This window comes from Magnolia sinica, chromosome 1 (genome assembly GCF_029962835.1).
Source record: "Magnolia sinica isolate HGM2019 chromosome 1, MsV1, whole genome shotgun sequence".
NCBI lineage: Eukaryota > Viridiplantae > Streptophyta > Magnoliopsida > Magnoliales > Magnoliaceae > Magnolia > Magnolia sinica.
Window position 1 is genome coordinate 77,499,506 of NC_080573.1, and position 26,713 is coordinate 77,526,218.

Consider the following 26,713-nt stretch of genomic DNA (forward strand, 5'->3'; position numbering starts at 1 on the left):
GTCTCCCTTGAGTCTAACACGATTGGTGAGAAACTGAACGTTCACGATTCAAATCCTAGTTCCTTGAGGTCTGGTTCCAGGATTGAGCTAATTTTCTTATTATTTCTCAAGGTTCGACATGATCATGGAGGGCTCTTTGAGCATGTTCCGCCTCAAATCATGGCCTTCGTGGTTGTTGCAGTAATGTTGCAACAATCTTTTGATGTGTCACTCTAGGGACGACCGTTTGTGGTTGTCACGGATCTCCCTTGAGCAGTACTCATGTAATGTGGGTTGGATAGGCGAATTTATTACATGAGCCTTGGCCTTGTTATTTTACAGCAGCCCTTGCACCCCTTGTCATCCCCCAAAATTCAAAACTTGAGTATAGTGACACAAATCCCAAGTTATGGTGTAAATTAAAATTTGACCATTTATTCCATGTAATTTTATTCCACACATCGCATATTTACACTAAATCCAAATAAAACTCAGTAACTATAATTTAACTCAAACTTAAATTTAAACTCATAATCCACAACTAATTAAATTACTACCACTAAATTCTCTATTAAATGAATGTTTCACTAAGTGTCTTATTACATCGAATTCATGAAATAAAATAAATTGGCCTAATCTACAAATGATGCTTCAATAAAATTAACCATCTAGGTACTTCAGTTTGCCTCCGTCTTCTTCTTCCTACATGTAATGTTTAATTGGGTAAGTTGGAAGCTCGGTGAGATCGTGTTCATCATAATTAAATTCCAAGGAAGGTACAGACGGTTCGATAAATGCAGAAGTGAAACATAATATTAGTAAGATAGAGACAAACCAATATTTACACTAAGGTACAATGTGTGACTATATGTTTCTAGTCTCATGAATTCATGATGCATAAGGTTAGTTGTTTCATCTTGATTAATTTAGCAAAGCAGCTTTTCACGACTTGTATGGCATTGACAATAAGAACATTTTCCAATCCTGGAATGCTCACCTAATTGGTCCAGTGATGCATGTACTTATATCCAATATCTTGAAAGACACTAACATTAAGAACATTTAACAATCCTTACATGCTCACCTAATTGGTCCGACATTGTGGTCATCTTGACATGCTTGCAAATGAGCAATCCTAACATGCTCATATACCGGCGCACCGGAATCTTGCACGACACAACATTGGGAACCTTTTACAATCTCGACATGCTCACCTAATCGATCTAACGAAGCGGCAATCTTAACAAGCATGCAGATGAGCAATCCTGACATGCTAACCAATCCGTCTCCCAAAAGGAAAAATAAATCCAATTTCAAATTTTATTATTTATTTTTATTTATATCATGATCATACAATTTATCCATTCCTCAAGTAATAATAATGTAAGTCAATAACACGATTTCAAGCGCACAATGCTTATGATTTATGTAATGTTCATAAATAGACAACTTTAACGAGTGAGTCATAGTATGGCCCAATCTGTGAGGTACATTCTATCATTACGCAAGAGTATTAGCTAAAATGTTGTTTCAAGAACAATATACGATTCAAAGATATTCCTTAGCCTGAAAGGTTGGATACATGTGGTTATACGAATTTCAAAGATAAGAAAAGAAAGAAAAGGGCTTTTCCAAAATGAGGAGGAATTATCCTTAGGAAAAAAGGGTTAGACATGTGCTGCGTAAGACCTGATTAACTAACAATTTTATTGTCTTGAGTGGGGTGAGGTCCCTTGCCAACAACCTGGAAGAATTAACTTAGCAACAGAAAAAGATAAAAGATAGCTTGAATGAAACTAGGATAAAAATTTTAACGAAACAATTAGAATTAAAAGGGATGAATCACTTTGCGAAGTTTCTTAGCCTGAATTCACTCGAATCCGACTCAACTTGAATTGATTCGGTAAGTCAATTCACCTTCTTTTTTTTTTCCTTTCTTCTTCTTCTTTCTTTCTTTTGTCTTTTCTTTCTTTCTTTCTTCTTTCTCTCTACCAATTTACATCCACAACTCTCCTGAAACCAACCAGACCCCACTTAACTCAGTAAAGTGCATGAATCGACCCACATCTCTCTCTCTCTCTCTCTCTCTCTCTCTCTCTCTCTCTCTCTCTCTCTCTCTCTCTCTCTGATACCAATGTTAGAAATCCTCTACCTTGAAGAGATTCCTTGCATCCAATGGCAGAGGAAGGCGAAGGCTTGGATGTTGGATCTTTCGGAATACGTCTGATGTTACCGGAAGTAAGTTTGCTACCTCATTGATGAAGGAATGGGTCTAAAGGAACAACATTCTTCTTGTCAAGAATCCACACGGTAAATTGTGTGGTTGATGGAATCCTGTGCTTCCTTCTCTTTACTTACTCTTCGTGATGATCGTTGTCTCTATTCGTACGGGTTGAAAAAATCTCTCTTTTTCAAGAGATTTCTCTGTGGTTATATAATGCAAGTGAGTTTTACATAATTGCTTTTGCAAATGAGTGAATAGTTACTCAGTAACCACCCTAGATGGGCCAGACTTGGACAGAATATGTTACACTAGGATTTTCGGACAAACCAGGTTTGGCAAAGCTTCACGCGCCTTAGTTCTCTCTTTTTTAAAGTCATCCACGTCATTAGTGGTACAAATGGATCTGACCAACCTAACAGGTCTTAGATACAACCCATTAAGAAATGTATCTCCATCCGAATCTTGACTGGACGGGTGGGATCAGTGTTTAAAAACGCCATCTTAATTATTCATTTTGTTTTTTTTTATGTACTACCTGGTTGCACCACCATAAGTTATATGCCCTCCATTTGGATTGAAACACCCATTACTATGGTAGGTGAGCTAAATCCTTCAGTAGATTTTGATTGCAACTGTGGCCCACTTGATCTACAAGCCTCATCATCATCATCAACATCTAAGCGTTATCCAGGCTTGGGACCAACAATTATAAGGGTTGATCCACACAACTAAAATGTCAAATCAAGGTGGACCACTTGAGAGATTAGGTTGAATAATGCAAACATAGCCATGAGTAAACACTAAGCTTCCCTTTTTCAGGTTTTCACTTTAATTGAATCCTCATTTATGTATGCAATCGTAATATTCATTTGCTTAATTATTTTCAGGTCCATATATCACTAGTGGGGACAGATCACATGAGAATTTCATGGATTACCGAAGCTCACAGTGCACCATCTTCAGTGGAATATGGAAAAATATCTGGAAAATATGACGAATCAGCAACCGGCGAACATACATCATACAACTTCTTTTTATACCGTTCTGGGAAGATCCATCATGTTAAAATTGGACCGTTAGAACCCAGCACAATTTATTATTACCGATGTGGGGGAATCAGCAAGGAATTTGATTTCAAGACACCACCAGCAACATTCCCCATTGAATTTGCTGTATCAGGTTAGCTTCTTAAGCCATGAAAGCACCAAAAACATGTGGCTGAACATGACGTTTGCTTGTTTGAAGCAATCTTTTCTTTATATATTTTACTTTTTGGAGCTAGGAACCAAAGATACTAAAACGCTTGCGTGCCGTGGGTGCCTGACTATGCGTTGATGTGGATGGAAGACTTCATGTTATGTAGATCAACCTCTTCCATTAGGTGATCTGCCCTGTTTATGGACCGGCACCCAAAAATCAGTCCAATTCTCAATTCAGATGTATTGCCGGGAATAGTTGACAAGGAAAGTCTAACCATTAAAATCATTCAAATTGTGTGTGGGGTCATCCATCCGTTCATCTAACGTGCCACACTAAGATGAATGGATTTTGTGAAAATCAGGACATTACAAGACTAATGTGGGCCACACAACAAGAATTTAGAGTTTTTATGCATGACTTCACAATGTTCCCAGTGGTGTGACAGACCCTCTTAATTCTTGAATTTGACTGATTTCTAGGATCTATGGTGAAAATGTCGTGGCTCACCTGATGGACAGTGTGCATCTAACATGCACGCACGCCTTCCATATGATTAATTAGCCATAATCAGGCTAGCTCAGTCCATTAAAAATACGAGTGTGGCTCACCTTTGGCTCACCTAAGTTCCTGATATAGTGGGGCCACATCTACAATTTTATTGCGCTGAGTAAATGCTTGATGGGGAACCTATGATTCTTTTGATTATTTTTTTAAAAATTCTTTTAATGATTTTTTTTTATATATATTTTTGGGAGGGAACCTATATGATACATTTCGAGTAGGTATGTTTGCTAATGCTTTACGTTCAACTCACCAAGATAAGAGTTCAAGTTAAGGGAGCTGCCTATGACACTTGATATACACGGGCACTCAGAAATTGTACGCGTGGCATGTATTAACTCAAGTTAAACCAACCAAATTGTGGAAACTAATGTGGCTAATTCACAATCCGAGCAAATCAGATTGTTTGAAAAATACTATCATCTGGTCAGTGGACACACTTGTTTGTTGAAATATAGGATCTTAATGATTTTTAAGCATAGTTCAATTTCACTTTCTTGTATACCAGATATGCAATTTCCAGGTCTTTTGTAAGTACCAAAAGATTATAACCTCTGGTTCGCATTTCATTTAATTCATACATGTAAGTCCAATGGTTCATTGATCCAAAATGTTAATATTATGGGCGCAACCAAGGATTCCTGTGAAATCTTGTAAATGGAAAAATCTAAAACCATTCAATGGGTGGCCCAAGAAAGATGTGGTTAAGAAATAAAATGCAGCACGATCTTCCAATCTTTGGAATTTTAGGTGTATGGACTGCCAAATTAAGGTTGGAATCACTGTACCAACGTTTCAGATCATTAAACATGGCTCAATTACCTATAAAAAAACTCTCCTACAAAGCCATTGTGAAAAATATTGTGTAATGGACCAGATTTGCAAAACTTTTGTGAAATGGTGTGCATCCATACACAACATTATGGTTGGTTTGCAATTATTCAAATTTCTTTCTTTTCCCTGTAGGGGACTTGGGCCAAACCGAATGGACGTCATCGACACTGAAGCATATCAATAGTTCGGACTACGACGTGCTTTTGCTACCTGGTGATTTATCTTACGCGGACAATCAGCAGCCTCTATGGGACACCTTTGGCCGCTTGGTCGAGCCACTTGCGAGCCGCCGCCCTTGGATGGTCACAGAAGGCAACCACGAGATTGAGAAGATCCCCATAATCGGCCCTAGTGCATTTAAATCTTACAATGCTAGGTGGAAAATGCCATTCGAGGAGAGTGGATCTAACTCGAATCTCTATTACTCATTTGATGTTGCTGGGGTCCATGTCGTTATGTTAGGGTCTTACACGAACTTTGACATGGACTCAGCACAGTATAAGTGGCTCCAAGCAGACTTGGCTAAGGTCGATAGGAAGAGAACACCATGGCTTGTTGCACTCCTGCATGCACCATGGTACAATACAAATACTGCTCATCAAGGGGAGGGAGAGAGCATGAGAGAAGCCATGGAAGAATTGCTCTATAATGCTCGAACTGACATAGTTTTTGCAGGACACGTCCATGCATATGAGCGCTTCGTAAGTCTTCTTTCTATCTTCTAACAAATAGGAGTAACAAGGGCCAGGTTGTGTCATTCCATTAATGGGCTTTTCTTATGGGTCTACAAAGTCCAGGGCTCAGATCGTTTTACTGGGCCTTGAAATCAGACCTGGGCCAGTCAATTGGATCTTGAAATGGACCTGGACATGAACTCGTGCTGAGCCTCAATGGAATTTTTAACCACCTGGGGAAAAGCCTGAAATTCAAACTGGACCAGATCGATGGACTTCCTAGCCCAGCCAGCCATCGGCTGGGCATATATATATAACCGGCTAGTTACCAGGGGTGCAGCTTAGGTTGGTTGGGTTAGGTTCAGGGTCAACTGAGACCAACCCCACCTCAGAAGGACCCTACCCAATTTCCTAGTAGAGGTCCTTTTATATCTCCTAATAAGCCCATCCAAGATATGGCCCATTTCTTGGAGCAATTGGACGGACCGTTAATTGGGAACGCACGCCAATCCTAAGAAAGTTTATACACTGATTTTCAGTATAATGTGTTTAGTAATTTTCTTTTGGCCCTTATTTTTTATCACCTTAGCCTTTTACTGCATGCAAATATCTGACTTATTTTAATTTTTATTTACTTATTTATTTTTGTATTATGCAGAGGAGGGTGTACAACAACAGTGCCAACCATTGTGGTCCCATGCATTTGACCATTGGTGATGGAGGGAATAGAGAGGGCCTTGCTTTGTTGTAAGTAGTACTACTTGCTTCACTTGAAAGTTTTGATGAAGCAGGACAAGTATAACTTATAATCTATATCTCATGAAATTTATTAAATTTATGAAATCAATAGACAATTATTAATACATTTTATTACATCTTTTGTGTGAAGGTTTAAGACACCCACTTCTCCACTCTCATTGTTTCGGGAAGCAAGCTTTGGACATGGACGACTAAGGATGTATAACCAAACACATGCCCATTGGTCATGGCACCGCAACGACGACTCTTCTTCAACTATTCGTGATGAGGTGTGGCTAGAGAACCTAACTACATCATCTATGTGCGAGGTTTTACATGCCCAATTCTCGTCAACTTCTACTAAAGACGAACTTTAATTATGGGCAGATAAGGACATGCCCGTTGGTCATGGCACCGTAATGATGACTGTTCTTGGACTATCCGCCATGAGGTGTTTGTTAGAGAACCTAACTTCATCATCCATGATGAACTTTATCTAATAACATCTTTTCTTAGAGATGAAAATTATAACAATTAATGTATGTTTTATAAACAATTCATTAATCATTGTCCTAATGATCATTTTATTTCTGGTAGTTTAGTATTATATTTAAAATTTATATTAATGCATATGAATGGTATACTCGTGTTATCATTATCATCATCATCTAATGCTTGCCTAAATAATTGGGTTTGGTGTATCTGTGCATCGTTGAGTGGAAATTGTTATTTCGATAATTCATTTTAATTTGTATTTCTCTTAATGAACTATTTCACTCAATGGATTGCAAATCCCATATCCATAAAATCAAGATTTGGCTAAAATATAGGGCGTGTTTGGATAATAAGTTACTTATGCCTCAAGTAGCTTATCTTGGTTTCTACTTAATTGGTAGATGACCATGTTTGGTAAGTATGTTTTTTAAAACACCTTTGTCCAAAAGAAAGTTTGGTTAGGAAATGCCCAATCCATTAATATCGTGACTTTGGAGCCCACCTTTATGTATGTGTTATATGTCTATTCAATCCATTCATTTTTCCAACTCATTTTAAGGCATTGGCCCAAAATTGGGCCAGATCCCAATCTCAGGTGGACTACACCATAGGAAACAGTGGTCATTCAATGGTTGTGATTAAAAACTTCCTAGGGCCCACCATAATGCTTATTTGCCATCCAACTTGTTGATAAGGTCACATAGACAGGGATGAAGGGAAAATGCAAATATCAACTTGATCCAAAACTTTATAGCCCCTAATAAGCCTTTATTGGCAATCGTTCAATAATCATCATGTTTCCTATGGTGCGGTCCACCTGAGATTTGGATCTCCAAAAAATGAGCTGACAAAATAGATAGAGGGCATGGATGAACAACACATACATGCTTGTCTGAAAATGTTGTTACCTGAATTTGTTGGACATGATTGTTGGATGAGCCCAACTCTGCATGCCTAGGGCCCAGCATGATGTTTCTCAAAAATCTACCCGGTCCAACCATTTTACCACATCACATTAGGAGGTGGGCCCAAAAATGAGGGAGATCCAAGCTTAGGTGGGCCGTATTGAAGGAAACAATGGAGATTGAACGACCACCATTAAAATCTCTCTGAGGCCCACTGTGATGATTATATGCTATCCAAGCTGGTCATAAGGTCATTCCTACCCCATCAGATCATATGAAGAAACAGGTGGCCAGGTGGATATTTCAAAAAAAAAAAAAAAAAATTTGTGGGCCTTGTGACTATTTCAACAGTGGAGGTTCAATACCACTATTTCAAGTAGTGTGGCCTATTTGAGTGTTAGATCTATTTCATATTTGAGTCCACAGCCTAAAATGGACCAATGAAAGTGGTAGATAGGATGGATTTCTCAAAAAGACTATGGTGAGACATTTCAATTTGTGCTCCATTCTAATTTGGAGTTTAATAATACTTTTTAAAGTTATATGGCCCACCTGAGTTTTAGATCTTCATTATATTTGGACACACCAATTAAAATGAGCAGGAAAAATTGATAGACTAAGTGGATTTTTCAAAAACATTTTGGGGGGTCACACGACAATGAGCATGGTTTCAACAATGGGGGTTCAATGCCATTATTGTAAGTTGTGTGGCCTACTCGGGTGTTGGATCTACCTCATATTTTGGCCCACGCCCTAAAATGATATGAATAAAATAGCCAATGGGGTTTTTCAAAAACATCACAGGAAATATTTCCTAATTGTGGCAGATCCATTCATCAAGCTCTACAGACACATGTTACTCACAATGACCCAGTATAAGTTACTTTTGATAAGTTGAATAGCAAAATAAAAAGACTTACAAAAATAAGTTACTTTTTGTTATAAGTTAGTCATTTAAGTTGATTAACCAAACTAACTTAATTAAGAAAAGTAGCTTATTGACTTCTATAAGTTAAAAAAGCTATGTATTTGGTGGTATCTAAATGGGCCCATAATGTCTGGGGCTTCTATGAAAATGTTAGGATTAAGAATCCACCCACAATCCCCAAGTTCTCCAGGAGGGATTGACTATTCTCAAAATAGTGTTGCTCTACCACTGAGGACGTGTGATTCACCTTATGCTACCCTTCTTCCCTCACGATTCACTTCAAATAAGATCAAAGGCTCTAAGGAGGTTGTTGGGATGCTGGAAATTGGATATCCTAATGAGGAATTCTCAGGCAACTACTCCATGCTCCTTTTGGCATCTCATCCTCACAGAGGACCAGCTACGTGTGGAGCCTTTGCTCATCGTACTTTAGCTTCATCATGGTATAGTTGTCAATAAATCTATCGTACATAGGTGTCAATGAAAAGAGTATGGCATTAACAATAAATTCATCCTCGACATGTCCAATCATCTCCGATTCATTGGTCAATTTAAGACTTCAATGACATGCTTACTGATGATGCACATTCCTCTAGTCTCACGGTGTAAAGTTGCCCTCTCGAGGGTTTATGCACGGGCATTTATCCAAGCATTAAATATTCCCTTCAAGTGCAAGCATATGTCTTTGGCCTTAATCATGGTCTGCACCTAGCTTTCGAGCACACTAAAGATGGAAGCCAATATGTATACTTTGACTATCTCAGTGTCTCTTTCCCATTTGATAAACTTGGAAGAGACAGCCATGGGCTCTTTATCAGACCTTGGGTTGAGTTCAGGTGGAGAAGCCTTGTTTATGACATGCAATACTTGGTCTGAGGTGAGTATTAGCTAAAGCTTCTATGTTCAGTTAATAAAGCTCTTCCCAGTGAGGTTCTCGGAGGTAATAATTTCATAAATGCATTTAATTTTTTTCATATTTGTGTGACCACATATTATATTTAGTTTTCTTTCATCTTGTGTCAGGAATGTAACCTTTTCACACAAAGTTTGTCCTGTTGTGTTCCTAGCATGACTAACGATTCCCGCTCCATGAAGTAGCTAACCAAAGCCTTGTATATTCATACATAGATTGTCATCACAGGCAGAGTGTTGCATCAAGGCATGGGTTAGCCAATACAATGCCCTACTAAACTCAACTCAAAAACCATCTCACAACACAAACAAGCACGTAACATAATCATATCCGCAAACAGCAAGGCATTTGCTTGGTCTGTCTTGTCCTCCCTTGCTCATTGTGCCATACATCAATGAATGGGATCAAGAAACCTTTGATGTTTATAAGGCCTCAAGACGGAACTCGCAGCAGCATCCGTGATATCATTGAATGCAGGTTGCGTACTAAGTTACTTAGTACAATATGAATATCGAGTAAACACAGTGGTTCCCACATATGATGTATGTGTCTTATCTATGGTATCCATCCATTTATTCAAATCATGTTAGGGCATGAACCAAAATTGAAGCATATCCAAAGCTCAAGTGAACCACACCACAAGAAATAGCGAGTATAATGGCATCCATAGTTAAAACTGAAATTCTGCACATGGCGTGATGAGATTACAACGAATGTGCGTTCATAAGCTTGGCGGAGGTAAGGAATAAAGACTATGTCCTAGAGGGGGTGATTAGGACTAATTAAAAAATTATTCTTTTTAAAAAATAAATTGGCTAACTTAAACTAATTAACAATTAAACTAAGCAAGGTAATGTTACTTTAAGGCTTCCAAGCCGATAGAGGGTCCAATCATATAGACTACAAAGGATATGCAAGATAAGCAACTAATCTATAACATGATAGTGTACAAGTGTGTGTGAGATGTGCAAACTAACAATTCCTAGCATTCATCTAATCATGCATGCATATAATTAAGCATTCAACATATAAGCATAATTAAATATATGTGCAAATGACAATCCCAAACACAATCATATATAGTGGTTCGACTACTTGCTTACTCCACTCCCGACGAATGCACTCAACCCATTAGTGTACCGGATTTCACTATCGAAAGTTTTAAATCAGGTTAACCACTAACCTTTACTGCCCTACACAAGGACTCTAAGATTTAGGCCCTACACAAGAGCTAATGTCTTACACAAGAACCCAGATTTAGGCCCTACACAAGAGTCAAGGTCCTACATAGGAACCTCATACATACACTCACGATAGAGGCTCCTGCAAGAGACTTTAGTTTGTTTTCCATAAGCTAACCAACAACCACGGTCCTATCCAAGGCCCTACGTTTACTCTCGTCGGAGGCTCCTATGGAGACTGACACACAAACACTCATGCTGGTGACCTACACAAGGATTTGATTTAAGCCCTACACAAGAACCAATGTCCTACACAAGAACCTAAGATTTAGGCTCTATACAAGAGACAAGGTCCTATATAAGAACCTAGTCGAGTTTGGGTCGCAAACTCTTACCATCAATCATATACAAGGAAAGTTAGTAGATATACTCTTAAAATTGACAACTTGTCGGATTGAGCTCCTTTTGTAACGCCTTCTTAGGTAGCTTGACCGTCGCTCTCTCATGCTTCAATCAGCTCCCGGATTCTTCCCCGATCATGTTATCACTGCTTTACCAAGGCTCCAGCTCCAAGATCAAACACCTTGCATGTAGTGTTCCTTTGAGGTGACCAAGGTGTGGATGGTTGGTTGAATCTCTTACAACTAATTGGAAATTGTATTTCCTAGGGGATTCACCTAGATGGATCCTCTAGAAGATTTAGACAATAGTATACCAAGATAGCTTAAGTCTAATATCTAGAAAATGAAAGAGTTCAAGTATATCTTCAAGGTGAAGGTTGGAATCTTTATAAGAGTGTTAATCTCAAGGAATATTGCTTAAAACTCAATGGTATAGAGGCTTGGGATGAGGGATATGAACATGGATTCACCTAAGCTTTTATTGCACTAAAAACCTATCAAAATGCCAAAGAACCAAATGACCTTTATAAAAAGTTTGAGTTCTAACAGTGGAAATATGGGCAGAAAACGGCTCTGTCGATATTATCGAAGGCTTCCTTGATGTCATCGAGAAAATCAAATAATACGATGATTTCTTACCGGACATATCTAAGGTACCTTTGATACCATTGAGCGACACTTCATGTCATCTAACTTAATCTTCAACGCCATCAAAGGTGGCCTCGATGCCATCGCCAAAATCAGATAATTGATGAATTTCTTGCCAGACATATCTGACCCTCTACTCGATGCCATCGACGGACCTTTAATGCCATCAAACTTAACCTTCGATGTCATTGAAGGTGGCCTCGAAGCCATCAAGTAAATTGAAACAAATATGATTTAGTTGTTCGACAGTTCTAACTCTCGATCGATGCCATCAAGGGGACCTTCAATGCCAACGAAGGCCCTTTGATGGCTGCTCGATGCCATTGAATAGTCATTGAAAATTGTTGTTTTGGGTGCTTGTTTTCACAACAACTTCGCACTTATTCTATCCTTATTTATCATGTTCCACTTGGTTTTCTAAGGCTATGGGATAATCAATTTGGTATTCATATTAGGTAAAGATTATTCAGAGGTCAAGGGTTAGAGTCACCGAGGTACCTCTTTTACCTGTTCTTAACTCCTTGATGCTTTATCTTTGCTTGTGTCTTCGGTCTTCACTTTCTAGGGGCTCAACCCACTGCATGACACAAGGAGTCACGTGATTGACAAATAGGGTGCAAAAATCAGTGCACTAACAAAAACCTTCCTAAGACCAATCGTGATGTTTATTTGTCATCCAAACTATTCATAAGGTCACACTGACATGGATGAAGGGAAAACACAATTATGAGTTGGATCTAAAACTTTTGTGGTGCCTAAGAAGTTTTCAATGGTAGGCATTAAATTCTAACTATTTCATATGTAGTCCACTTAAACTTGGGATATACTTTAATTTTGGGCTCATTCCCGAAAATGAGCTAGAAAAATGGATGGACAATGTGGATAAGACACATACATCATGGTGGGCCCCATAAAGTTTACTCGGTATGCAATATGCATCATGGATTATCAAGTTAGGGTCTAATACAACTCGCAAACCATCATTTGTGCATAAGAGGGTGCTTATCTAAGAAATTCACATGATTAAACTTCGTACTACATAATTTGGACACTTCAATGTATTCAACACATCAAACTTCAGTTAATCTCTAGCGAATGAGGTCCATCCCCTAAATGATCTAATGGTCCAAAATCTATCTTAGACATATTTAAGCATCATACGTCGTCATGAGGAATAACACTTCCATTTGGAATTAAAGCCAAACAGCCCACCACTGGGTGAGACATGGTCAGATCAATTATAAGAGCATGACAGCCATCCATCACATAGGGTTCATTGGAGAGAGAAAATAAGTGATTTAATGACTACACCATGTAATGTCCATGGACAGATCATCAATCCACTGATCTGCCAAGTGGCTTACATGATCGCATGGGTAGGCTTATCGAAAAGAGGGCCTCACATGACCATCATAAATGAACATGGGACGCCACCATCCATTAAGGGTGGGTGTGTCACGCCCCAAACTTGGAAACTGGGCTCATAAAATTCCTGATTGCCGAATCTGGCACTGACAGCTTCCGTAGTACCCCATTCTTGGCTCCCGGCACCCATATATCAGGTTCCGATCTTAGGATCCTATAAAGAGGATTTTAAACATGAATTTGATTCGTAATAAGCATAACTATAAGGATAACCCACGAATAATAACGAGAACACCATCACAAAAATCCACTATGATCAAAACTTGAGTACAACGCAGAAGGGAAATATAATATCAATAACAGAAGCTCCAGAAGACAGTAGTTACAATAACAGAAGCTCCAGAAGACAGTAGTTATGAAAGTGTGTGCACAAGGCAGCAATGCAAGTATGCAATATCAGAGTAATGCAGAAATGCTGGTAAGTCCATGAATGCCATCAGTCGTACTAAGGCTATGCGATGCAAGGCATGAATGCTATCGACTACACCAAGGTCATGCGATGCGAGGCATGAATGCTATCGGCCATACCAAGGCTATGCGATGCAAGGCCTACAGGGCTAATGATATATGCGAGGGGCAACTCAAGCATACCAAATCTCATCTGAATCCTCATATCATCTGAATCCTCATATCACCGGGGTCTTGTACACTATACACCATATCGTCACCCACTGGATGCACAACCATGAAAGTGAAAGAGACCTCACTATCTGCTTACCAATATCGGCCCGGCCCATCGATAGCAGACCCATTTACGAGCTGGTCAAACTCAGCCTATCATTGCCCCCTACCCTCAGGCGGATAAGGCCACACCCTCTTCCAACCTACCACAACACAGTGGAAGACGTGGACTACTGGTATACGGCTCTCGTGCGCTCATGTATCCACTTGGTCTCGACATTAGAGTCATCCTCTGGTACCATTGGGTTTAGAAATTTTCACCCAGGGACATCTGTGGCACCCCGATGCTAGTAACAGTATTTTCGGTGTCCAATCCTATCATCCATGAGATGCTTGTGGAGGCTATGGCCCTAATGTCACTAGGGTGTATAAAAATCATATCACACAAATACGAGATGCATGAATCATACTACCCAGTCATGTAGCAATCCTGCGCGTACCGCGCACTCGTGTGGGCAACTCCTCCATCAGGGAGTCCCATAATAATTCGCCCAATGACATGTGTTATGATCAATCACTCCTCATATAAAGCATACATATGATGCGCATGGGCATGGATCATGGGGTTATACTAAGTATGATGATGATGATGTACTCTCCTCATATTAAGGATGGGCTTAACAATTATGGGGCCCAACAGTTTGGGTTACCCATTAAGGGGAGGTGAGAATGGGCCTATCAATGGGCCCTAGGGAGAGTTATAATGTGGACATTTAACTATCATTGCTCCCAAGGCATGGCATATCATAAACATTATTACATACATCATGGTGGAATCACACATCACATTAATCCTCATATACATCGCTTGGGCCTCAGACAAGGGTCTCACACACATTGTAGTGAGCCTCACTCATGAGTCTTACATACATCACATTGGGCCTCATACAAGGGCCTTATATACATTGCATTGGGCCACATCCCATGGGCCTCAAATATATCACAGTGGGCCACATCCATGGACCTCTCATACATCACATCAGGCCTCATCATATGGGCCAATATACATCACATCGGGCCTCATCAAATGGGTCACACATACAACACATCAAGGTGGGCCCTGCACATTTTAGATTTGTGTTGTACTTGGTAGATGATGAGGGGTAGAAGGCCCACCGTTTCGAGTCTCCGAGGCTGCATTATTAGGCTTGAGCTCCCAACTTTCGAGGAGGTAGCACGAAGGGCCCAGATCTTTGAGGATAAGTGGGCTGGCACACAAAGTGACCATGATCAGAGGAGAGACCGGAAGAGGCACGCCCCCTCTAGTAGCTACCAGTAGCATCGATGGCTACAGAGGCACATAGCCACCCATCCGCCAGAGCACCAGTAGCACTAGCGGCACCTCAACACCACCCCATAGGTCGTTTATAGGGACCTATTTTGGATGTGGTGGGACAGGGCACCACAGGCATGAGTGCCCCCGCCCTCAGCAACAGCAGTCAAGAGCACCTCAGCAACCTTCACAGCAGCAGGAGCGACCGCAGCCACCTCCCCCATAAAGGCCCCAGCTATAGCCGAGACAACAGTATAGGCCGTCGTAGTGGCAGTAGGAGCAGCAACACCCTCAGAGGGGACATGTACCTCCCCAGCCAGCTCAAGCTAGGTTCTATGCGGCTTAGTAGGACTCACAGTCCTCCGGAGGAGTCATTGAGGGTATACTTCTAGTCTCTGCATGCATCGCTCCAGTTTTGTTTAATTCCAGTGCTTCGCACTCCTTTATATCTAGGGATTTTTACCGATCATCATATCAAGCATACATATGATGCGCATGGCATGGATCATGGGGTTATACTAAGCATGATGATGATAATGTACTCTCCTCATATCAAGGATGGGCCTAACAATTATGGGGGCCCAATGGTTTGGGTTAGCCCATTAAGGGGAGGTGAGAATTGGCCTAATAATGGGCCCTAGGGAGAGTTATAATGTGAACATTTAACCATCATTGCTCCTAAGGCATGCCCTATCATAAACATTATTACATACATCATGGTGGAATCACACATCATATCGATCCTCATATACATCGCTTAGGCATCACACAAGGGTCGAACATACATTGCATTGGGCCTCACTCATGAGTCTCACATACATCACATTGGGCCTCATACAAGGGCCTCATATACATTGCATTGGGCCACATCCATAGGCCTCTCATATGTCACATCGGGCCTCATCATATGGGCCAATATACATCACATCAAGCCTGATATCTAGGCCTCAAATACATCACAATGGGTCTCTCACCTGGGCCTCAAATACATCTCAATGGGCCTTATGCCTGGGCCCCAATTACATCACATCGGGCCTCATCAAATGGGCCGCACATACAACCCATCAAGGTGGGCCCTGCACATTCCAAATGGGCCCCATCAGATGGACAGTTTGGATCAAACACGTACATCTCATGGGGGCCACGTCCCATGTGGACGGTGTGGATATACATGATATGGTCCTTGCAAATGCACGGTGTGGATTTAACACATATATCACGGTGGGCCACGGACGGATAGCATGTATATAAAATACATATATCAAGGTGGACTACGCACAGATGGATGGCACGGTATACAACGCATCATCAAGGTAGGGGCCACACAGTCCAAAATGGATGGGCAGCATGGATGTAAGGCACATACATCATGGTCGGCTCCATACAGCATCGTCCAAATGGACGGTGTGAATATAGAATGCATACATCAAGGTGGACCCCACCCCACATGTGCAACACATGTGGGTGGGTCCCACCGTCCTGCCAAAAAAATAGACGGACGGTGTGGATTAAATCCATACATCATGGTGCATCCATAGCAGCACTGTCCAGATGGACAGTGTGGGGACAGAATACATACATCAAGGTGGGTCCCACTATCCTGGACAGATGGATGGCTGAGAAAAGCACATACATCTTAGTGTGCCCACACCACACTGTCCAGATTGATGGTGCAGATTCATAATACATACATCAATGCGGGCCCCACCCATCCAGAAGGACGGACGGCTAGGATAAAACCCATATATAATGGTGGGTCCCACCATCTAGTAGCCTGAATGGTTACTAGACACACGTACAAGGTGGGACCCATGCTAATGGACGGTATAACACATACCTCGAGATGGGACCCAGAACTTGCAGACGTCAATACAACAGCTATATAGCTGCTGTAAGGTACCCAGCCAATCCGCTTCCATCCCACCGTCCCCGAATGGACGGTGAGGATAAAATACATATATCAGGGTGGGTCCACGTGGGTGTGGCCCACCCGTTAAAGCTGATAATTGTGGTTTTCCCACTGTCCAGGCCTGCTAGACGGTGAGGATGGGCCATGCACTAGGTGGGTCCCACGGATAGACGGCAGCATGTGGGTCCCACGTACATGTGGCTCACTGCTGGGGATCAAGCTGATATATGTGTTTTCCTCCAATCAGGCCCATCCAAACGGACTGCCAGGTGGGCCCACTCAGTGGACTGCATGGGTAAAATACATTCATCATGGTGGGCTGCAAAATATGGAAGAGAGAGAGACAACATAGTGGAGGGACCTCGCCACTATGGGCCCCTCTTTGTTTACAATACATACATCAAAATGGGTCCCATCACAAGTGGGCCCTCAAATGAAAATCAACGGTGAATATCCTAAAATCACCCACCGATTGCCTTCTTCTTTAGCTCCTTGGACTCCTTAGCTCCTAAGCTTTCCCTTTGAAGGTTTATGATGAAAATTGAAGGGTGGAGATGGGAGTTTTGGGGTAGGAAGTGGGCCACACCCTAGGCTCTCTTTGGGAATCTTGGATGTCCACTCTCTCTTGGTTGTTTGGAAAATGGTAGAGAGAAATGAGAGAGAGGAGATGGTGTTGTAAGAGAGAGGTGGAGTGATGGGTGATGGGTGTAAGGGAGGGATGAGTGGAGAGAGAGAGAGAGAGAGAGTTAACTTTGGATGAGAGAGGTATGGGTTACCATGCCTTATTAGTGAGAGAGGGATGGGTTAGGCATAGGTTGTACTTTAATTGATTGATGTGATGGGTTGTAGAGATTCTCTTGAAATTCGCAACGCGCGACATATTCCTTAAAATAAACGCGGACCCACAATTCCTGGCCTGAGTATCGCATCGGCGCGCGAGATGCGGCTTTCGAACCGCGGTGACGGTGCAGTCGCTAGGGTACAAGTCTCGGGTCGAGTCGACTCAGATATACGGGATGTGACTTAGGGTCGCATGCAAATGTTAATTACAAGTCGTAGGTTTCCATAATTCGACAGGGAGGATCGTGGAAGTCTAAGGAATGGTATGGATTAGGATATGGGCCTTACAGGGTGGGCACTACATATACCATACACATGGTCAACTAATTGAAGATCAACATGGATCACAATAAGCATGCACAAGATCAAGAATATAACATGAATTATCTACCCAAAATCAATCAAACAAGGTTGATGAACTAATCTAATTGTATTTCCATGATCAAGCACTCCAATAATCAATCCGAGCTGAAAAATGTTTTCAAAACAAGTCAATTGGGCCCAGGATCAAGTTTGAGCCTAATCAAGTGATAGATCTAACCGATCTGATCAAAACAATCCATTTCTAGGCAACATTAATCAACTTATGGTCTAAGATTTTTTGGATAGATCTGTACATAAGGTGTCTGATCTGATGTGCTCATCTAGATTTTCATATTCATAACATCACTCATAAACATTTTCATCTCAATTTAATCCTTAGATCTTAAAATATGGCCCACGCAATCTAAGCCATCTCTTGGTCATCAAAGAGTCCATCTTGTCCATCTAATAACTTTGTGATCTGAAAGGGACCAAAAGCGACCATCAAATGGACCAAAAGTGGGCCATAAGATAGTAGACATCATTAAGGATCGCGACACACATACCTAAACAACCCAACTTGATTCAGCTTGTGATTTATCAAGGGTACAGGCTTCGATTTGCGGTCCATGTACTTTATCAACAGTTGATTGATGATTGTCTTAAAGTCATTGAAGACCCTAATTAAGCACATATTCATCTCTTCTGCAATCTGTAGGCCGATGATAAATGTGGGTATTCCACATCGTTGTTCAATTAGGCAATACCTAAGGCAAAGGAGTACGGCAAAAAATTCCTTTGAGGACAAATAAATATAATGTTGGCACCATTGCCAGTTGCATGCGCAAACTCGTGAAGTACATCTGTCAAGGCATGTGTGTAACACCCCAAAACCCGGCACCTAAGTATAGGTGCTCCGACTATGAATTCGAGAGTGTTAGATAGTTAATGAAAGAATGCTTTTGTATAACACATTATTTTTTCAATCAATACACCTTTCACATTCATATGGTATACATCATATAAACAAAAATAAACTGAACTTTGTAAATAGCGTTATAATCATAATAATTAAATAAACTTATCCACTTAGCTGGGGACTTATTTTAAAATTAAATAATCCGTCAAACACCAATAGTTCTACTAAAATATTAGAAATAAATCTATCTATTGGTTGAGTTCTAAAAGCTCCGCCACACTCATGTAAGGCATCGCATCCACGGGGTCTTTATTCGATTCTTCAGGCATGTCATCATTCCCGTCTAGTCCTACATCATTTGTTTGTGTGTGTGTATATACAAAAGTGAAATTGCGGCTAAACTACTAATTAAAGTATGGAATTATGTCTGAGTGTTGAGGGGGGTGAATAGGACTTTTCAAAATTATTAATCCTACTTAATGTATATATTAAGTTCTTTAAACAATAACACGCAGGATTAATGTATAAACAAAAATTGACATAGTGGAATATATCTCACCCACATTTTATCAAACATGTAATGTGCATAATCTAAACATATCATCAAATAACAAAAATACATCCACAAACATTCATCCCAATGTGGCGATATATAGTTCAGCTACATGCCTACTCCACTCCCGGTGGACGCACTCAACCCATGAGTGTACTGGATTTCACTATCCAATGGTTTTAAATCAGGTTAACCATGAATCTTTACAACCTGCACAAAGTTAAACTAAGGAGCCTACACAAGGCAACCTTAGGTGCCTACACAAGGCAATTTTGTGCCTACACAAGGCAATAGGTCCTACACAAGGACACTTCTAGGGCCTACACAAGGCACCTATATGCCTACACAAGGCAGTGGGTCCTACACAAGGACACTACATGTATTCTCCCGTCAGAGGCCTACAAAAAGTTTTAGCAAGTTTGACAACTCAAACTCTGAATCTCAATCCTACATAAGGAAAGGGTTTCAGACTCAATGGACTCTTAGACTTACTTGTAATTAAGTGAGCCTTGTTTCAGCACATGTTGTTGAAGATCTTCCTAGTGGTAAAGAGTCTTTAGCTCCCTTGAACTGCAATCACTTGTAGATGCTCCAATCGAGGTACCGAGGTTATTGGGTTTAGGGTATGGTTGATCTACTCGAGTTAATGATATGCATTTAAGATCTAGAGAATATTTCCATAAGCAATGCCTTTAAAGATCCCAGCATAATGATTTTCCATTAAAGAGTGTTGTTGGATGATCAATGAAGGTCGGAGATCATTCTTCAATCCAAGCTATGAATATACCAATAAATACCTTTAAGTCATAGATTGAATGATGAACTCATATAGGAAAGAAGACTTGATAGTAAGGGAAATAACTCTGGTAACAACTCTTTCAAAGTTCTCTTCAATACTCGCTCAAATATCCAATAAGCAACTCAAGTGTTTATATAAAGTCAAATCCCAAAATTTATCATTTTACCACCTCATCCAACCCATGAGATGATGTTATGTAACAATCTCTAATCCTAGCCCTTCAACCATCTTTTGCCCCTGGACTTTACAGGAATTATAAGAAAATCAGGTTTGAAGGGTATAAATACCCCCCTTCCCTTCCCATTTCAATCACCATCATCCATTTTGAATCTCTCTAAGCATCAAGTAGTCATCCGAGCATCCCAAAAAACATTAGAGGCTTAGGAAATCCCTTATCCATCTAGCCATTCCATCCCTCCACCAAGGAGAGTGAGAGTGAAAGAAAGAGTCTAGCCCTGGTCTAGTCTAGCCTAACCAGAGCTCAAGCCTCCTGAATCAATTAAGCCTTGATCCAAGCCACTCGATCTTCCCTTTGTGATATTATCGTCCATCCAACCACTCAACTTCAATCAGCCTCGGTTAATTCTAATCATTAACATTGTGCAACACGCATTCCCTTCTCAGCCCCCTTGCTCCCTAGATACACCATGATTGCATTACATTTCATCATTTTCTCAAATTTAATTAGTAGGCGTATGCGTTATAGTTTCCTGATATAATCGGAGCTTGCCTATCAGAAATCCATCTAATTAGTCGTCATTTTATCATAAGTATCAACACAAAATCGAGCATCCCACACATCACTTTTCCACATTCCCATAGCACTCAACACTCGGTAAGTTCGAACGTATGCTCTATAGCTTGCAATATAATACAGATCCTGCCCGTTAAAAATTCGAATCGATTAACCATCATCATCGTTGCATTGTATTCCAATATTTTATGTGTGAAATTTAATCATAATCTTTAAAAATTAGTCAGATCTTGTGAAGTAAAAACCATACACACGTACGGGCAGAGTGTGTGCCTAACAACTTCCCTTTATGTAATCGTGGTCCCTTACTCAAAATCTTTAAAACACAAACTCAATAGTCATCTTAGGGTTAGGGATCTTTGGATTCTCATTCCTAAGCATTTCTACAGGGTCTAACCGACTGTAGGATCGAAATAATTGGTTAGTGGTGACTCTAGTTAAACATAACACCCTCTTAATCCCAAAAAGCCCTCGAGAGAGGCAACCAGTGGAAGGTGAGTCAATTCCTCCACTTGGGATGTAGCATCCACAGAATGGCGACTCTATTGGGGATATGTTAGTCACTCTAGTCGAGACTTGACTTAAAAACCAAGATTGTAGAAATTCCTGAGGAACACCAGTTCTCGCACATTTGCATATGCATCTGTGTCGACATCTATTTCAAAGAACTAAAAAAGAACCAGAAAACTGTGACTCTATAAGTCAGAGTCCTCGAAAAAACCCCTCTTGTCGCAACATAATCTCCACTAAATCACAGATAGCTATGGCCAACCATGAGAAAGATGTTTAACACTTTCACATTCTCGATCTCGCAGAAGCTCAACCTGCACAACTATAATAGAAAGAAGTCATGTAAATGGCCTACATCCAGGAATTGGCACAAGGCACAAAAGCAATGTAAGAAATGTCAAGCCCCAAACTCGGGAACTAGACTTACAAAATTCACAGTCACCAAATCTGGTGCTGACCGCCTCCGTAGTACCTCATTCTTGGCTCCCAACTCTCATGCACTAGGTTCCAATCCTAGGATCCTACAAGGAGGATTTTCAGGGTGATTTTTATTTTTATTTTTGTAAATGAGCATAACCATGAGTGTAACCAAGAAACAAAACATCATCTCCACATATCTACTAATATAATCTTTAAGTATGATGTTGAAAGGGAATACATGATATAACAAAATTCCAAAAGATCTGGTACATGCTCCTACTTCACTGCTGTTGTGGTTTACACTCATGGTTAGAGAGTATGTGCGAGTGTGCGCAATACATGTGCCAAGCCTACATCACCAAAGTCATATGCTAAATATGCAATGTAATATGCCAATCCTCCACTAGTCCACATGTTAGAATAATTCTCAATTGGATCATCACTAGGGTCTAGTACACTTCCAACACTGGTTACTGCCAATCGCACCCAAGACTAGGCAAATCTAAAAGACCTCACTATCCACCTCATCAGTGGTACACGAAAACCACCCGGTCCGTTGATAGCGAACCCATTTCACGAGCTGGTCAAACTCAACCGAGCATATAGCCCTCTGCACCCGGGCGGGTAAGGTCAAACCCCCTTCAAACCGACCCCGACACAGTGGGAGACACGGCCTACCGGTATTCAGCCATCGTGTGATCAAGAATCCACTCTGTCTAGATGTTGGAGCATCCTACTGGTACAACAAGGTTTAGGGACTTTCACCTAGGGATGCCTATGACGCCCTATAACCTCAGTAATTTTTGGTGTCCATCATTTGCTAGCCACAACAAGGCTACAGGACAACCTCCCCGTTGTCTCTAGGGAGTAGATGTATGTGCCACACAGTTCAGAATGCATGAATCATACTATCCAAGGCAAGCACCAAACCTGCATGTATCGTGCGAATCATGCGGGGAGACCCTGTCTCATATAGTCCCCTAAGTCTCTCAAGTCAAACGGCATATACAATGAACAATCGTCATCCACAACAGGCACACAAATGATGTGTATGGGCATATAATTGGGCATGATATCCATTACACTAAGCATGCTATCATTGTGTCTTACCAGGCTAAATACATGAACATTTTATCAGATATTCATGAGATAATCGGCCTTAATTGGCACATAATATGCAAAGAGGTGGAATCGAATGGCAGGACTCACTAGAAATGTAAAGGTCTATGTGGCATGGCCCACTTGAGACTAGAACCAACTCATTATGTAGCCTATAAGGCATGAGTAATACATACACCAAAGTGGGGTCCACTGGGAGTGACCAGGATGGACACCCACATGTACAACATGTGTGTCACCAAGCTACCAATCCATTTGGGTACATGGCCCACTAATGATGTCCCAAAATAATCTGATTACCAATGACATTACTATAATTACTTTAGGATGATCCACTCCATCCATCTTGTCGTTCAACTCTCCTTCGACCAAAGGAGTCTAGGATTGGGCAGGTTTTCATCAGACACCCACATAACAGTGGCCCTTAGAAAGTTTCAATAGTGGGATTTGTTTCCCTCAGTAAGGTCCACTCGGGACTAGGATCTGTCTCATTTATTGGCCCATATCCTAAAATGATCTATAGAAAAATGTGGATGGCATGGATCTAACATATACATATCAAGGTGGGGTCTACAACTGGGATGGCCCCACCCCATGCCCACATAGCTGACGTGAGGGAGTGCTCCCAACCCCACCGTCGCCTTTAGTGTGGTCCACCTGATTGGTGGATCATCTAGATTTTTGGGCTTAACGCCTAAATTTTTTTGGGTAGATAGGAATTTATGAAAAGAGAGGGGTAAAATGGGGAGAAAAAGGAGGAAAGCACCCGTGTGGTCATTAGGGTGCAAGTATTAGAGTATTGCGGTACTAAAAATGGGATCGCGATCAAAACTCGTCGATCTAGTCCACTAGGAACATGTCATTGTCGAAGTAGAAGTGTTAGGAAGGCCTCACGAGGTTACAAGTCTTATAGGAAATGTTCCTGTAATTCATGCAAGCGCAAGTGTAACACCCCGATTTTCGAAACCTGAGTATATGACTCATTTTTCAAAAACCAGAGTGTTAGCCTTTAAAATTCAGCCTAAATTTAAACATTCTTATCATTAATCAGAATCAACAGTAATTGTTAGAAGAATAAACCATGCATTGTATAAAAACATTTCAATCACCATAAATATCCAAATGTAGCGCCCATACAGGATGTATACAATCCCAAATAACAAAGTTCATTAAACAAAGATAGAAATCAATCATCTAATGATGGAGCTCAATATAGGCCGTAGGGTCCCTGTCTAGCTCCTCAGCTACCTGATTTGCTTTAGTGACCCAGTGAACAGCATCGGCTCGCTCTACACCTGCGTTAACTGATATGGATTGATAGGGTCAACAGTTATCGCAGTGAGGAGTACCCTCTAAGATTACACACTCATCATTCATAATCCAGGATCGATCGCAAGTCATGAGAATGTATATATTAAATGGCATAATTAATAATCATGATCATATACTCAAAAATTAAACTGATTAACATAATTTCAACATTAAGAAAATATAATACCAATCGCGATGCAAGTGAATGTGTCCAGATAATCAAATAATCAATCATACAACTTTCTGTTGTGCCTGAAAATCACATTGTATGTGAACTTCGTAAGTTCGCTAGAAAATCGATAAGCGAACTCCCACTCTACCCGAAAATCACAATATAAGTGAACTCCGTAAGGTGAATAGAAAATCAACCTTTAAACCTCTACTTCACTCAGAAATCATATCGTACGTGAACTCCACAAGATGGCTAGAAAATCAATAAGCGAACTTCAGCTCCACCTGAAAATCATGGTATGACTGAACTCCTCGAGATGAAGAGAGAATCAACAGGGGCATTCCGACATTATCCAAAAATCATATGAACTCCGCAAGATGGCTAGAAAATCAGTAAGCGACTTTAGCTCCACCTGAAAATCATAACGAACTTTGCATAATGGGAATCAACACACAAACATCTACTTCACTCGAAAATCATATCATACATGAACTCCGCAAGATGGGTAGAAAATCGATAAGTGAACTTCAGCTCCACCTTAAAATTATAGTATGACTGAATTCCGCAAGATGAAGAGAAAATCAACATACAATCTCTAGACCACCTGAAAATCATATCGTACGTGAACTTCGCAAGATGACTAGAAAATCGATAAGTGAACTTTAGTTCCACCCGAAAATCATGGCATGATTAAACACCACAAGATGGCTAAGAAATCAACATACAAACCTCTACTTCACCCGGAAATCATATCATACGTGAACTCTATAAGATGACTAGAAAATCGATAAGCGAACTTCAGCTCCACCCAAAAATCATGGTACGATTGAACTCCACAAGATGAAGAGAGAATCAACATAGGAACGCCGGTGTCATTCAGAAATCGTATGAACTCCGCAAGATGGCTAGAAAATTGATAAGCGAACTTCAGCTCCACCCGAAAATCATAACAAACTCCGCATAATGACACGAAAATCAACAAGATATGTAAATATAACCAACAAGCCACAAAAAGGGCGTCGATGTTCCATCAAAGCCACAAAGGGAAAATAAGTGATCAAAGGCATGTAAGGCAATGTATGATCCAAGCCGTGTTAGGCAGATGTATGATCCAAGCCGCGTAAGTCAAATATGGACCGCAAGATAGTAAGTCAATGACAGGTTTCATTCATTCCATCACTTAATCACAAGCAACAAACATACAATTAATTAACAAATGTACAACTAAAGATAGTTTGTTATCATCAAATCATTTATGCTTACTATAATTAAATAAAGATGTCTATCATCTAACACAAGAAATAATTGCACAATAATTTAGTATATTCAATAGTGAGGTAAGTAACTCAATGAAAGAAATCAAAGCATCATCTATGACTAGATTGATGAATTTAACTGGGAAACTCAAAGTGTGAGTCCTCACTTCGAATTTTGATTGAAATGGGTTCAACTCGGAAACATGAATCCAACATGACTGAGAAACCAGATGAGGATAAGAAAAATAGATAATTATTATAAAATAAGGATTTAATAACTAACATTCTTTTAGGGGGCTAATATACAAGGTTTTAACTCACCTTCTAAACTTGGGTTCACTTCTCAAATCCTTAGAATGGAACTTTTTGTACTCTAGGCACAAGTCCTAACCCAAATCATCACCAATCAATAGTTAGAATCATACTTAGAGTTTTAATTGTGAATACTAATGTAGCTAATTCCACAACCTCGAGCCTAGGGTTAAGGTTAGGAAATTTAAGTTTCATTGCGTAACTCTAGCTACGTAATCAAGTATGAATTTTATAAAAGAGGCATATAACTTACTAACCTCCCTTCTTAAAGTTGCACGATTCGACCTAGGTCGACAAAGATTGGATGCAACTCGATGGAGCGCAGATTCAAACGAAAAGGTTAGGAGAACAAGATCCATGCATCCAATTTAGAAGCATAAATATGAAAACTTTGATTTTACTTAAACCCTTAAAAAAAAAAAGGTTTAAGAGGGGATCTTACCTTACAAGTTTAGTTCACACTTGACTCGATTTTA

At 40.4% G+C, this 26,713-nt stretch overlaps 1 protein-coding gene across 1 annotated transcript in view; it reads left to right on the forward strand.

Annotated features, from left to right (window-relative positions):
- The window catches only part of LOC131251120 (purple acid phosphatase 22-like), a 37,343-nt gene extending 30,513 nt beyond the window's left edge, over nt 1–6,830 (forward strand). Inside the window, exons 2-5 of the mRNA XM_058251644.1 lie at nt 3,091–3,382; nt 4,931–5,499; nt 6,131–6,219; nt 6,362–6,830. Coding sequence (XP_058107627.1) covers nt 3,091–3,382; nt 4,931–5,499; nt 6,131–6,219; nt 6,362–6,587 — 1,176 coding nt within the window. The 3' untranslated portion in view covers nt 6,588–6,830. The remainder of the gene's footprint in view (nt 1–3,090; nt 3,383–4,930; nt 5,500–6,130; nt 6,220–6,361) is intronic.
- Nucleotides 6,831–26,713: the final 19,883 nt, after the last annotated feature.